Source organism: Chaetodon trifascialis, chromosome 6 (assembly GCF_039877785.1).
Source record: "Chaetodon trifascialis isolate fChaTrf1 chromosome 6, fChaTrf1.hap1, whole genome shotgun sequence".
Taxonomy (NCBI): Eukaryota; Metazoa; Chordata; class Actinopteri; order Chaetodontiformes; family Chaetodontidae; genus Chaetodon; species Chaetodon trifascialis.
The window spans coordinates 15294793-15307730 of NC_092061.1; the positions used below are offsets into that span (position 1 = coordinate 15294793).

General features: G+C 43.8%; 1 protein-coding gene across 2 annotated transcripts in view; it reads right to left on the bottom strand.

The window, feature by feature from the left end:
- Positions 1-651: 651 nt before the first annotated feature.
- arl15a (ADP-ribosylation factor-like 15a) overlaps positions 652-12938 on the bottom strand; it is a 101681-nt gene continuing 89394 nt past the window's right edge. For both annotated transcript variants that reach the window (XM_070963909.1, XM_070963908.1), the window contains exon 5: positions 652-2651. In XM_070963909.1, coding sequence (XP_070820010.1) covers positions 2499-2651 — 153 coding nt within the window. In that variant the 3' untranslated portion in view covers positions 652-2498. The remainder of the gene's footprint in view (positions 2652-12938) is intronic.

Genomic DNA, 12938 nt, shown 5'->3' on the forward strand with positions numbered 1-12938 from the left:
AGAGAAGCACGTCTGCCCCAGAGGCAGAGACTGGAAAACAGGATCAAAGAGTCGCCAGGGCAACCTGCATGACACACATTGTATTAAAGCCACACGGTTAATTTGAAAGAGATGGAAGAAGGGCAAAAGGAGAAGAAAAGGGGAGGCAGAGGTAGCATGGAGTCGAGTACATTTATCAGGAGCTCCTGTCTGACTCGGTTAACTTTGCACTCCAAACTTTCCTCAGCTGCGACACTTTGACTTTGACTGATTTTTTCTTTATGAAAAAACCAACAACTTTGACTCGACCTCCACTGGCTCATCTGCGTTTTCCGGATTATCTTCCAGTGTCTCAGATGTCCACAGGTCACCTTAAATCACTAATCAGAGACACTGGGAAGTAAATGTTTCCAGAAAGAGATGCAAACATTCAACTCATCACACATTTCATACTGATAACACAAATTCATACCTGGTCTGACTGAATTTCTACTCTGATGAAGAGATAAAACGATTCCAAACATGAGCTACACAATTCAGGAATTATTCTGTGAGGGCAGAAAACTACTGTTAAACCAAGAAACTGTAAATACTCCCATTATAAGGTTACACATTACACATAAAGAGGTATCATGGCATTGAATGTAACACTCAGACATATCAGATATTTAAAAAAAGTAATCAAAATGTAAATAACTACAAAGACAATATTCATATTTTTAAAACTTTAATTGCCAGTTTAGACAAAAGACATGATTGAAAAAACAAAAATACAAAAAAAAAAAAAAAACAAATACAAAAAAAAAGGTCTGCAGTGAATGTTTTGAAACCTATGTGTGAGCAGATGATATGCACAGTCCAACACTGGTATAATCCCCAGCTGACAGATTTATTTTGCATTCAAGCGACTGAATGCACTGATTGATCCACTGTAAAAAAAAAAACAGAAACAAAAAAAACTACCTGCCAGATCCCACATCAGGTACAAAAAGCGTGATCAAATCTTGAAAATCCCGACAAAATACTGAGCAAGACAACGAGCATGTTTTGAGGACAAGCGCACACCTGTGGCACAATCAGAGGTGTGGAGTCCACACGAGGGCAGCCGGGCTGAGAGATGGCACGCGGGATAAAAACCCCGGCGAGCAGTAATGGGAACAGAGAGTGGAGCTGGACTGGAGGGGCAGTGTTAGTTGGGATGGGCTGGGATGAGGTGGTGCGGGGGTCCGCGATAAACAGCAGACAGGGAGGGGTCTTCACAGACAGTTGGAAGGCATTAGGGTGTCAGACAGGGACTTGTCAGATGCAGCTGTTGCTGTGGCTGATTGATAGAGTTTGTATTCCACCCTGATGGGAGACTGGAGTCGCTAGCCAGTGTTGAGAGGGATTATGCCGATTTCAAAAAGGAAAATCAAGAAATAGAGTAAAAATGTAGAAAAACAAAGACATTTACTGAACACTGAAATGAAACTAAATCCATCACGTCTCTACCATGAGGCTCCGTCCAGCCTGGTCAATCATCGCAGCTGTTTTTTTTTCTTTTTTGGTCTTTGATTTGAAAGAATTCATAAGTGTGGTATGATATATATAAAAAATCTGAACGTAGCTCTATGAGGTTAACATACAGAGCTAGAAAATATATATCCTAAGTTGCACATTTATAAAAGCATTCAGACTTGCTCCCACTTCCTCCAGAAGGACTCACGTCTCCATAAAGTCACATAGCACTTAGTCACATGATAAGTAGTACTTGCGTATGGCTGCACAGGAGGGTACTCGGCAATATGCTTGTTTGCATGTACATAATACTCCATGGAGATACTCAGACTACACTATTCAGATTAGATATTCAGACATGGTGCGACACACCGATATGTAACTACCGTACATAACACAAGGCTTTGGACTATGCACTCCGATCACACAACATTCGTTGTTACCAAGTCAAAAGGAGAAGCACACTTGACAGCCATACAGTACTTCTCAGTGGAAAGAACATCAACAGTGCCCACCCACACATCCTGTAAGGTAATTACTGGACATGTTAAACATATCTACAGACAACCTGGCCTCCACTTTGTGTGTGTGTGTGTGTGTGTGTGTGTGTGTAAGAGTGAGAATGTGTGTGTTAGTGTCCGATGATGACTGAAGGAATGCCATGTGTCCCACATGCCACAATGGCACAGACAGTAGTAAACAAGATTTCCATTTCTGGCAAAGTTCGCCGATTTTTCTTGACAAACCGCTTTACATTGGGTGGGTCTAATGGCAGCTCTCCTCTGTCAGGTTGTAGTAGCCGACTGTTGCGTGTGCACACTCTTCTGATTTGAAAAATGAGAGCGTAGTGAAGGAGGGTAACATACAATACACTTCTCGAAGAGCCAGGCCAACATCTGCCGTATTTTCTTGTGTGTGCGTGTTTGTGTCTGTGCATGAGTGTGTATACATGGGCACCAGCAAGATGTGGTGTTTTCTGTGTCGTTAGCAACTAATGCCTCTTAGCATTAGCAGCGTTAGCATCATATCCTTGCAGGTTCTGTGTCCTTGTCCTCCAACAGACTAATGAACTGACCAAAGATCTCCTTCACTGCCTCCATGTTGTCAGTGGTGCTGCCCTCCAGGATCCAGCGCTTCCCTCTGGCCAGCGGCTCCAGCTCAAAGTACTTCTTGACCTGCCGGCAAAAACAGAATGTGGTCAGTCAAAACAATGAGTTTCACTATCACTAGTCTCAAAAACTGCCTCAATGAAGGCCGAGAGTCTGCAGACTTTCATGCCAAGCTAACACAACATCAGGTGATCCCGATTAAACAAATAAAAACAGAAGCCTCTCGAGGACGCCCCTTTCATACCCAATCATACTGTCACCTGTTACCAATCAACCTGTTTACCTGTGGAATGATCCAAACAGGTGTTTTTGGAGCATTCCACAACTTTCCCAGTCTTAAGTTGCTCCTGTCCTGACTTGTTTCACACGTGTTACCACATCAAAAACAGAATAAGCACATATTTACAAAAATCAATGAAGCTGATGAGGTCAAACATTAAATATATTGTCTTCGTACTGTTTTCACTTGAGTATATGTCAAAAAGGATTAGCAGGTTAAAACATTCTATTTTATTTATGTTTTACACATTGTCCCAGCTTCTTTGGAATCAGGGCTGTATGATCTTGAAGTAGTTATCTTTAGCATTATCATTTTGAAACTTTCATTTTGACTTGAGTGTAAGAAAAGCCCTGGTTTTTGTGTTGCATTACAGTTTTCAGAGGCCACACTCTTTGTCCTCTGAGGCCAAGAGCATTAAAAAGAAAAGAACCAAGAGCCCTGTGTATCATCCCTTCCCACACTTCAATTAGTTTTCCATGCACAATGTGTTTTCCTCACATAATCACTCACAAATACATGAAGGCACAGCCAAAAACTGTCCAAACACAGCTTTGCGTCCAGAATGCAACCAAAGTAAAGACATAAATAAATAAAGTAAAATATTTAAAAAAATAAATAAATGAAATAAACAGTCTTCTTATCGGAGAACTCTGGGGCTTGCTGGCTTGGCAACAGTTGATTATAAAGCTGGCTTTTAGCAGCTCGTGACACTGGGAGCACGGGGAGGTTGAGGGGAGAACCAGAACCAGCTGTTAGGCAAAAACACATCCCAACAGAGGGAAACGATGTCTTAGACCTCCACTGAAGGTGCTGCAGGTTGTTAGGGCTCCTGACATTTTCAAACTGAGAGTAATGGAAGTAATTTCGCTCGCCCCACGAGAACAAAGTTCAGCCATCTCCTCCTGTTTGTCTGACAGCCAGAGAGGAGCACACAAAGACAAATGTGTACTGTCAGCGGCTCTGAGGAAAAAATCTAAATGCAAATACTGCCAGTGATGCAACAGAAGTATAATGTCCCACCATGCATACGTACTTCTTTGATTTCATGTTTTATCATCTATGACACTTATCAGTTGGATCCATACATGGATGAGGTATTCAGAACTCCTTTAAACAGAAAATGTTCAAATCTGAAATATTTATTTATCTTCACTTGCTAAAATATGAAAAATATGACTTGTGGCTTGAGGACACATTCCCAAAGTGCGTTGTTTTTTCTTGGCTTCTTGGTCTGATCATTGTCATCTGGTTTTCACATTGGGTGTTTGTTAAAGGACACAGGCTGGACAGGAGACATTACTGTGAAGCCATGTAAAACATTACACGACTAGCAATTATGAGTTTGACCACAGTCTGGATTCAGATAGCATCTCTACATATCATCAATGATTTAACACATTCTTAAAATCAAAATAGTATAAGCTCAGTATTTTGAATGAATCTTTTCCAATACAAGAAGACAAATACATGTGTGCGCCCTGTAAACACCACCAGCTCCACACAGGTGCCCGTCACACAGTCAAATGACTTTTCAACTTCAAGTGAAATTGCTTTTGTCTAGACCGTGCTGGGCTGTCTCGCTGTGCCATGGTGTGTGGCATGAAGAGGATGGGGGGGACGAGGAGGAGGAGGAGGAGGAGGAGGAGGAGGAGGAGGGTATTCTTTGTGTCTGCTCAAATCCAGCCAGCCATGCCAGTGAGTGGGAGAGTGAGTGCTGTCTCTGCCCCTGAGCCGAGTCTCTGTCCGGGTGTAATGTGAGTTTAATGACAGATTAAGTCACCTCAGCCGCGTTTGGCTCAGAGGCCTGGCTAGAAAGCCGAGCGGACCCAAACAGTGTTAACAAATCTGTCTGGGTAACTTGAGCTGCCCTAGTCCAGGCTCTAGCCCCAGACCTAGACTGCAGACGATGCGGCTGGCTGCCTGTCTGGCTGGCTGGCTCACTTGTCTGCCTGTAGCCAAGGCCCTCTTCTGGAAGACTCTGGCCCCTGCACTGGCAGCCAGTCAAAAGGCCAGCAGTGACCTCTGTGCAAGTGCAGACAGGCTCAAGCTTCTCCCACATCCCCTCCTTGTCTCACAGGCCAACAGAACACTTCCAGGGGCTTCTCACAACGCGCCAAATGCCTTCTGTCGTTGTTGGTAGGATCAGTTGTCTGATACCAGATGACTTACCAAGTTTTCAGTGCAGCTTTACAGTTGCACAGTCATGATAACACGGGTAGTTTGAAATATCAAAAAATCCCCCATTTATTTAATACCTAGTTGGTATGAACACTTTCATACAGGCCACTCTTCATTGACAGCGTACATCCAATCTGGAGATTTTAATCATACAGCAGGTGGGCAGGATACGCCTCCAAAAACTGCCTCAGCGTTACGTGACCGAAGGAACCCCATGACCCGAGAATAGACGGGTGCATCCACACTGGCAGTCAACAGTGTGGCCCAAACCAGTTTCTCTGAGATTAAGTCCTCCTAAGCACACTTATGCTTGCTTAAGGAATTGCGTGAGGCAGTGGGAAGGGTAAGCCACACAAGACGTGGGTTGCCAGATGGCTCCTAGGATGACCACTGGGTCATCCAGTCTAGCTTCTTCTAGGTCATACAGTCCGGGGGCCTCGCCTTGCGCATGGGAGAAAGCGGCTTATACATACATAAGAGTGTCAAAAAATCTTTAATCACCTGAGTCTGTGTCAACTGTATTCCCGCGGCTAGAATCCACCGCAGTGTACTGAACTCCCTGACAAAAGGCCTGGAGAGCTGAAGTGACTTCTGAGCAGAGTGGACAGTGTAATGACTGAGAGTTTGCATGAGTTGGATTTAAGATTGAATTTCTTTGACTGATGTAATTACAGGCAATTCTATTCAACATTACTGCATTATTCTTTTCCAACAATAACTGATTAAAAAAAAAAATTGTCAGATTTATTTTGCAAGGTGGTCAATAACTCGCATGTAGCGTACTGTATCATATGTTTACAGCCTTAAGGATGCCAAAGGGTTGTAATATGCTAATACCTATTGGTCCAACAGAAAAACAGAGAAGAACAAGGAGAAGAAGAAGAGTGGTTTGCCAATCCTGTTCTCACCTCCTGAACATGAAAAGATGAGAGCCGTGTTATAGATCGCAGACTTCTGAGATAACAGCAATGCTGACAGTGCTATAAAATCATTCAGGGGGCTCAGATTGCTGAAAAGCTCAGAGTGCTACAGGGAGACAAGATTCAAGATTAACAACATAATGGTGTCATAGTAACATAGCGAGACAAATGCCTTTGGGGATATTTCTGTGAGCTAAACTTTGGGATGTTGGCAGTAAGGAAGTTGATTAACTTCCTATTTAATCAAACTGCTAGTAAGAACGCAGAAAGAACATTTTTTATTTAAATATGAAACTGACTACATGCGCCAACATGTGCGCTGTTCTTGTACAAAGAAGGTCAATGTTTTATTAGAAAACACTTTTTAGAAATAATGGGTTTCAGTAGCTTTTAATAATTCCATTCATGAACATGTAAGTAAGATTTCAGTGTAAATTAAGTGATGACTGAGGATCCAAGTTAGTGTTCAAGTATGAAAGTGATTTAATGACTGAATGAGGGAGATGTGAGAAACAAGTTGGCCAGAGTAGGAGAGTGTTTATAAAGGGAATTTCCAGATATTCATTTTATCGCTTTTGGAAATCAGCGTATGAGCTATTTGTGGGACAGAAACCAAAAATTTCATCTTAAACCTCACTTGTTGATTAAAAGAGACAATTCAGCAATTACTTTTTGGACAATGAGTCTGAAGGAAACGTCATTTCATTGAAGATCATTAAGGTTTGACAATTTGTGACCCAGTGTCTGCAGGGAGTGGCTGCACAGCTCGTCAGCTAAGCTTAAGCTCCAACCCCAGCAAGTAAACTTCAGGCTCCTTAAGACAGTGGATGGGCATGCATGGCACGTGCACCCAGCTGCTCCCTGACTTATGCCAGATTATTGCATGTGATGTTACAGTTGGCATCACGTCGAGTCAAGAGGATATCCTGGTAGCATAAAAGGCGCTTTGGCAGCTGTCTCCTGCCAGCAGAGGCTTGCTCTGGCCTCCTGACCAACTAAACACACCAGGGAGGCTGACAGAGGTACGGAAAAAAACAAAACAAGACTGACTGGACAGGAGAGAAGAAAAAGATGCCTGAGGCCAAGTTCTAGTCATGGATGTGCATAATGTTGGCTGCTGAGAACATATGTGAGAAAACCCCCTGACAAATTTATATCCTCTGTTCTGCAGTTCTGCGCTGGTGTTAAATTTAAAACAAAACCCAGGATTTAAACTAGAAAGCAGGTGGCATTGTGCTCAAATGGCTCTCTCTTCTCAAATGAAATTTAACCTTTGATTGTCATACCACCATCATCATGAGAAAAAAAAAGCACCACTGAATCTTATAACTGTATGCGTTCGTCGAACATGATCCACCTTTGTCTTGTTTGCAGTGGTGGTTTATTGACTTCAAAATTGAAGTCATTTTCCATGAAGCATTCTTATTATGTTATCTGTACCGTGCATGTTTCCGACAGTCATTTTGGAAGTCGGGTGTGCGCTGAGTAATTCAGGTTAAGTGCCCTTCTCAAGAGTGCGATAGCAGAGGTCCAAGGCAACAGAGCACACGCAATTGACATGCCATGTTCAGGATCTCTGATAAACAGACTTGCTGTGGTTCAACGGTCTCATGCTATGTACATGTATTTGGGAATTATAAAGTCAGTTCTAGCATTCTTGCAGAGGCTAACAGCAAAGCCAGATGGAACAGATGCAGGTTTGTTGGATACACTCCTACAGCAGATCAGTATCGTAAAAGAAAGCTAAATGACCTGCGCGGTCAACTCTCAATTTCTCATTTAGGGCAAGCAATTTTTTTTTTTTTTTTTGCGTCTGGCTCTTGCAGTTGCCTCGGGTGCCAAAAGCCTGAGAAAAATATCTAAACTAAATTCAATAATATCAAATAATACTAATAATCTCTTCCTGTTTAAGTAATAAGATCATAAAAGGAAGAACAGGAAGCGTTCACTTGAGAAGATTTTGCCTTTCAGCCATGTTTAAAAAAGCCAAAACATAAAGAGGAGCTGATAAAAAAGACTTACTCAAACAGATATGTTATCCTTCAAAAGCTGCTTTCCTGCAGGCAACTATCAAAACTCCTCTGTGGAGCATGGAGAGCTTTACTCAATAAACTCATTGGAGAACCAATGATTTCAGCCTTGAGGTTTTCATTTGGATAAACTTCAGCAGGGATCCCTTTTCAACAAAAATAACATCCTCTGTTCAAAGGCTACTTATGAGAATGTATGCATAAAGTGACCTATGGGAATGGCAACACAAAGTGCCCATACAATCTTTATATATATTTAAGAATTTGTTATTTTAGAAGGGAATTTTTGATACAGTATTAGCTTTAAAATATCAGTCACTTGCTGGGAGATATGGCCTCCAATGCCCTTGTCCTAATATGTACTATGACCACATGTCTATCCTGCTTCACTGTCATGTGTCAAAACCTCACCACATGAGTAAGCTATATAACTGGAGAAGGAAGCATTAGGGGGTCTCTGAACTAGGGAAAGTGGCATACTCAAATATCCAAGACAATCAATTACACCATCCCTTGACATGTTGGCCCCTGTGAAAATATCAGTCACTTGGAAAGTGGCCCACACTGGCGACTGCACTGGAATGGGAGGGTAATGTGAGATCCACTTACCATATAATAGATATGCCTTTGTTTGCTTTTCCGGCTTACCTAAAGAGCCTTAAAGACAAGAGAAAGCCCAGAGGTCCCCAAGAGAGGAACACTTGGGAAGCCTGTGAAAAAACAAACATTGCACCACAAACTGTGGGAGGTGTCAAATGAAACAGCCCTCTGACCAGCAAGTAAAACCTAAAGCCTATTTAAGCAAGGCTGTAACACCTTGGGCAATGGACCCAAGATTTTCCATCTGAGGGGATTACTGTCCGTGAGCCTTACCCAAGGTAGATAATGACCTGATCACCTGTCAAGTGAAAGTATTAGCTGTAGGTGAAGCACATGACACTACCACCTTTGTTTCCAGATTAAATAAAGTGAGGACTATGGGTCCCCCCTCTGAATATTGTTGGCTAGCAGGTGGCACAGAGAGAGGAATATAAAGGGGTCAGCATGTCAAACCCTGCCCCATCTCATGTTCACAATAATTCTTCACACACTCCTCCTTGCAGGTGTTATTGTTCTCCGACACAATTGCTGCATGTTGCCATTGTGAAGCACATGAGGCTGAAGCGGAAGCAATCAGCTCAGGGACACCAACGACCAACAAGCCCATCACCAATAAGCGCTGTACAGCTGGCACAGTTGAAGACCTCAATGCTTCAAATCTTGTGAATGCAACAATAGTCATAGCTACTTAGAAACAAACCCAGAAGAAAAGGGTATGTCCAAGCTTAGAAGAAGTTGCGGCGACAAAAACATCAAATACAAGGACCAGAAACTTAAAGTCCGAGCACGGAGAGAAGCAGTGGGATAAAGAAAGAAAGATATGGACTTTCAATTTAGTCCTGTCATTTGCTGTGGAAACAATGCACGCTAGCCAGCGCGTAAAAGCATTGAGGTCAGCCTGGAACCAAGCCATAGCTGTAGAACTGTTAGACCAGGGGATTCAGCAGGCAACAAATTAAGACTCAAGTAACCATGTCACAGTGCAAAAACTGAGCTGCCGTTAGATTTACTGTCCTGTTCCACTCAGGTGGGACCATGGGTCTCCCTCAGGTTCAGTTCAGTGTAGGTTCAAAGTGATTCACTTGCGGTACACTTCTCTTCAAAGCCAACTGACCACTGCCAGATCAGAGCCATCCTCAGAGGTGCTGTAAATCTATGCAAGCCTGCACGGGGACATTCCTTCTGACCCTTTCAGTTGCACAGAGGCATTTATTTTTATTTTTCTTGCAGCAGATCAGATGACTTCCAAAAACACTGGCTGCTCTTACCTGGGTAAATGACTCATGCCTCAAGCCTGGTAGTGGCAACAGCAGATGCATGCGTGCAGAACACACATTCAAACATACCTAAACACTGGGGATTAGGGCTATGTGGTGATTCAATAATGTTTATCCACTTTTAGTAGAATCATACCGTGATGATACAGTATGATCTTATTCTGTTTTCATTCTGGAACTTTCTGCTTGCCAAATTAATAATTCTGAGCAGGCTGTTATCAAAACCAGATCAGTTATCGGAACAGCCCAGGAACAGACAGCAACTGAACCCTCAGAAATGGAGAACATAAAACAGGCAAACCTGATATGGACATTTGCCCGGACAGGATTATTAAACCTAATGCCATGAGTTTCTGTTGTGCTATAAGGTCTCAAAATACATTTCCCTTTGAGTCAGGTCCCTGAGAGAGATCAAGGACTGAAGGTCAGAAACCTGGTGATGTTACAGTCTAGAGGCATGAATGACATTTTCTATAGTTAGCGTGCAGGTTGGGGGCAAAGGGGAAGAAAAACATCCGTCCTCGTGTGTGGGTTGGAAAGTAATTGGCAAGTTCAGTAGCTGGGACATGGCCTCTTCACCAGGGGTTGACCTGTGGGACACTAAGAAAAGTCTGAGAGGGCAGAGTATTTGGGATGTGTGTGTAGTGGGGGAGGTCGGGTGCCCACGTTTGCCTTGCCTTATTACAGATTTACAGTAACTCAATTTATTAAAGGCCAGAGCTCCCTGACAAAGAACATCTGGTCTGTGGGACTTGAACGGGTGAGCTGGCGTCTTGCCCATGCTCCCTGCTGCAGGGGCCAAAGCACCAGCACCTTCCCTTAGAGCCTGCCCGCCCGCCTGCCCTCCCTCTCTTCTTGTGAAGAAGGCCGCCTTGCTGTAGCAGCCCACACAGAGGGCCCTCAAAGCCCAGGAGGTCCATTACAAGCCACCCCTCCTCCTCCAGGACCCCCCTAGTGGGACCCTCCAGCCCTTTCACTCTGGGGCCCCCCTTTCACGCTCCAGTCCTGACAGTTGACCAGCTTTAAAGCTGCAGCAGGCCCCCGCTTTAGCACACAGCACGCGGCATTACAATCAAAGTGCTCCCCTTCTGCAAAAGATTTAAACCATGCGTCAAGCTGGAGTCTGCGCAGGCACACACACACACACACACACACACACACACACACACACACACACACACACACACACACACACACACACACACACACACACACACACACACACACACACACACACTCATATGCCATGGGAACATCATCATTGGAATTCAAGGTCTCTGGGTCTTTTTTTACCTTTTATGCCTTGCATACCTTCTCCCACTAATCATGACCACATCTTCATATTGTTTCTTTGTGTGCCTATGCATGTATACATGTCTGTGTGCGTGTTCTGTAAACTGACCACACAGTGTTTTCTTACAGTAGATGGCATCAGATGACACAAATGAGACACCAGAATAATCAGAAAACAAAGAAAGCAATCATAAAATAAAGGAAATGATGAAACCACGGCTTGTTTGTCCAAACCACACATCACACATTCCACAGCATCTTTTCCAGCTGTTTCAAGTCTGTCTCTAACTCTTAGTAATCGCGGTGTAAATCTACCAAACTGAAAATCTCTTAAATCTACACATCAGTGGTGTTTCAAAATATATGCATACATACAGTGCTCCCTGGGCTCAGCATCAAAAGTGAGATGTGGTGTACTTTAGGAAATGTGTTTATTTTTATGCCCTGTTAATTCCCTCTGTTACAGAACTGCTTCTGACTGGTTTCAATCATTACCAGGAAATCAGGAGTGTACAGCCAATGCTGTGACCCAGCCCACAGCACTGACAAACATTTTCATATCACAACTGTCAAGGATGAAAGCTGTCCCACGTACTCCTTCTTTTTCAGTTAATTACGCATAAACTCAATGGTCGTGAGGTATTTAAGAATGGAAGAGCGAAGGAGATTGAAACGCAGCCATATCTGCAGAGCCGCGATGAAACTTGTCCAGGAGTCCCACATTTGTAAAACACTGATATACCACCAAGGAAACTTTCAGAAAAAAATCATTAGTCATTTTGAGTTTCGTCAAAAGGTTAAATTTCAATGGATGAAAAACTCCATGGAAGAGAACCCCCAGAGATTCCCAGCGTTTGATCCCAGCGAGTCAGCGATGGAACCTGGGGGTCAAATCACATGCTGAATAGGCTTTTCGGAAGTCTTGTCCTGGCTAGTGGCGGCCGGTCGTCCGACCCTGCTTGACCAGCAGACAAAAGGAGGGCACTGACCACAATTGGGATGGGGGGAGATTCTTTTCTCCTGCAATGGAAAGTCCGGTCCTGAATAGGGTCTGGCTGGCTGAATTGCGTTCCACACCGATTTTGAGAATGAGGACCCACTGGGGTCAGGGTTCAGCAGCATTTGACGCGGGCTGTGGGAAAAGGCGAGCATGGTGCCCGCACAACCTGCCGACTGCCCTCTCACCCACAGTGCCCCTTAACCTCCCAAAGGGGCGGACCACCAGCCCAGGGATGACAGGATGAGAATGGCTGTATGGGTGGGAAAAGGAAAGAAAGCGGAGATGAAGGTGGGCGGGAGGGCTGCGCTGGCGGAACAGAAAAAAGATGTAAGAGAGATAAACCATCAAAGACGTTTCTAAGTAGCTTCACATATTGCACTTCGAAGACCTGGTGCACATTCTCAGGAGGGTAATCAATATGTGCTGCTTGACTGGTTTTCCAACCCTCGCCTCCCAAGGTGGATGGATGAAGCACTGGTTACACATCTGCAAGTTCTCTCCAGACACTGAGGGTCTGCAGTCCTTTTTTGCGTAATCACTAACACACCACACACACACAGAGGTTAACTGACGTTATGGAAATGGATGCTACAGAACCTCTAAACATTGCTGACCATTTATGAAAGAGTCGGATATATTCACCTGCAAAAACATCTGGACTTGCAACTCTCTTTGTCTTAGTAGTGCGGTCTGACATGAGGCCACCTAGCAAGATGTTCAGAGTTTCTCTGACAAATACGTTACCCCGCACTGTGACTCTGTCCTGTTTCAGTTG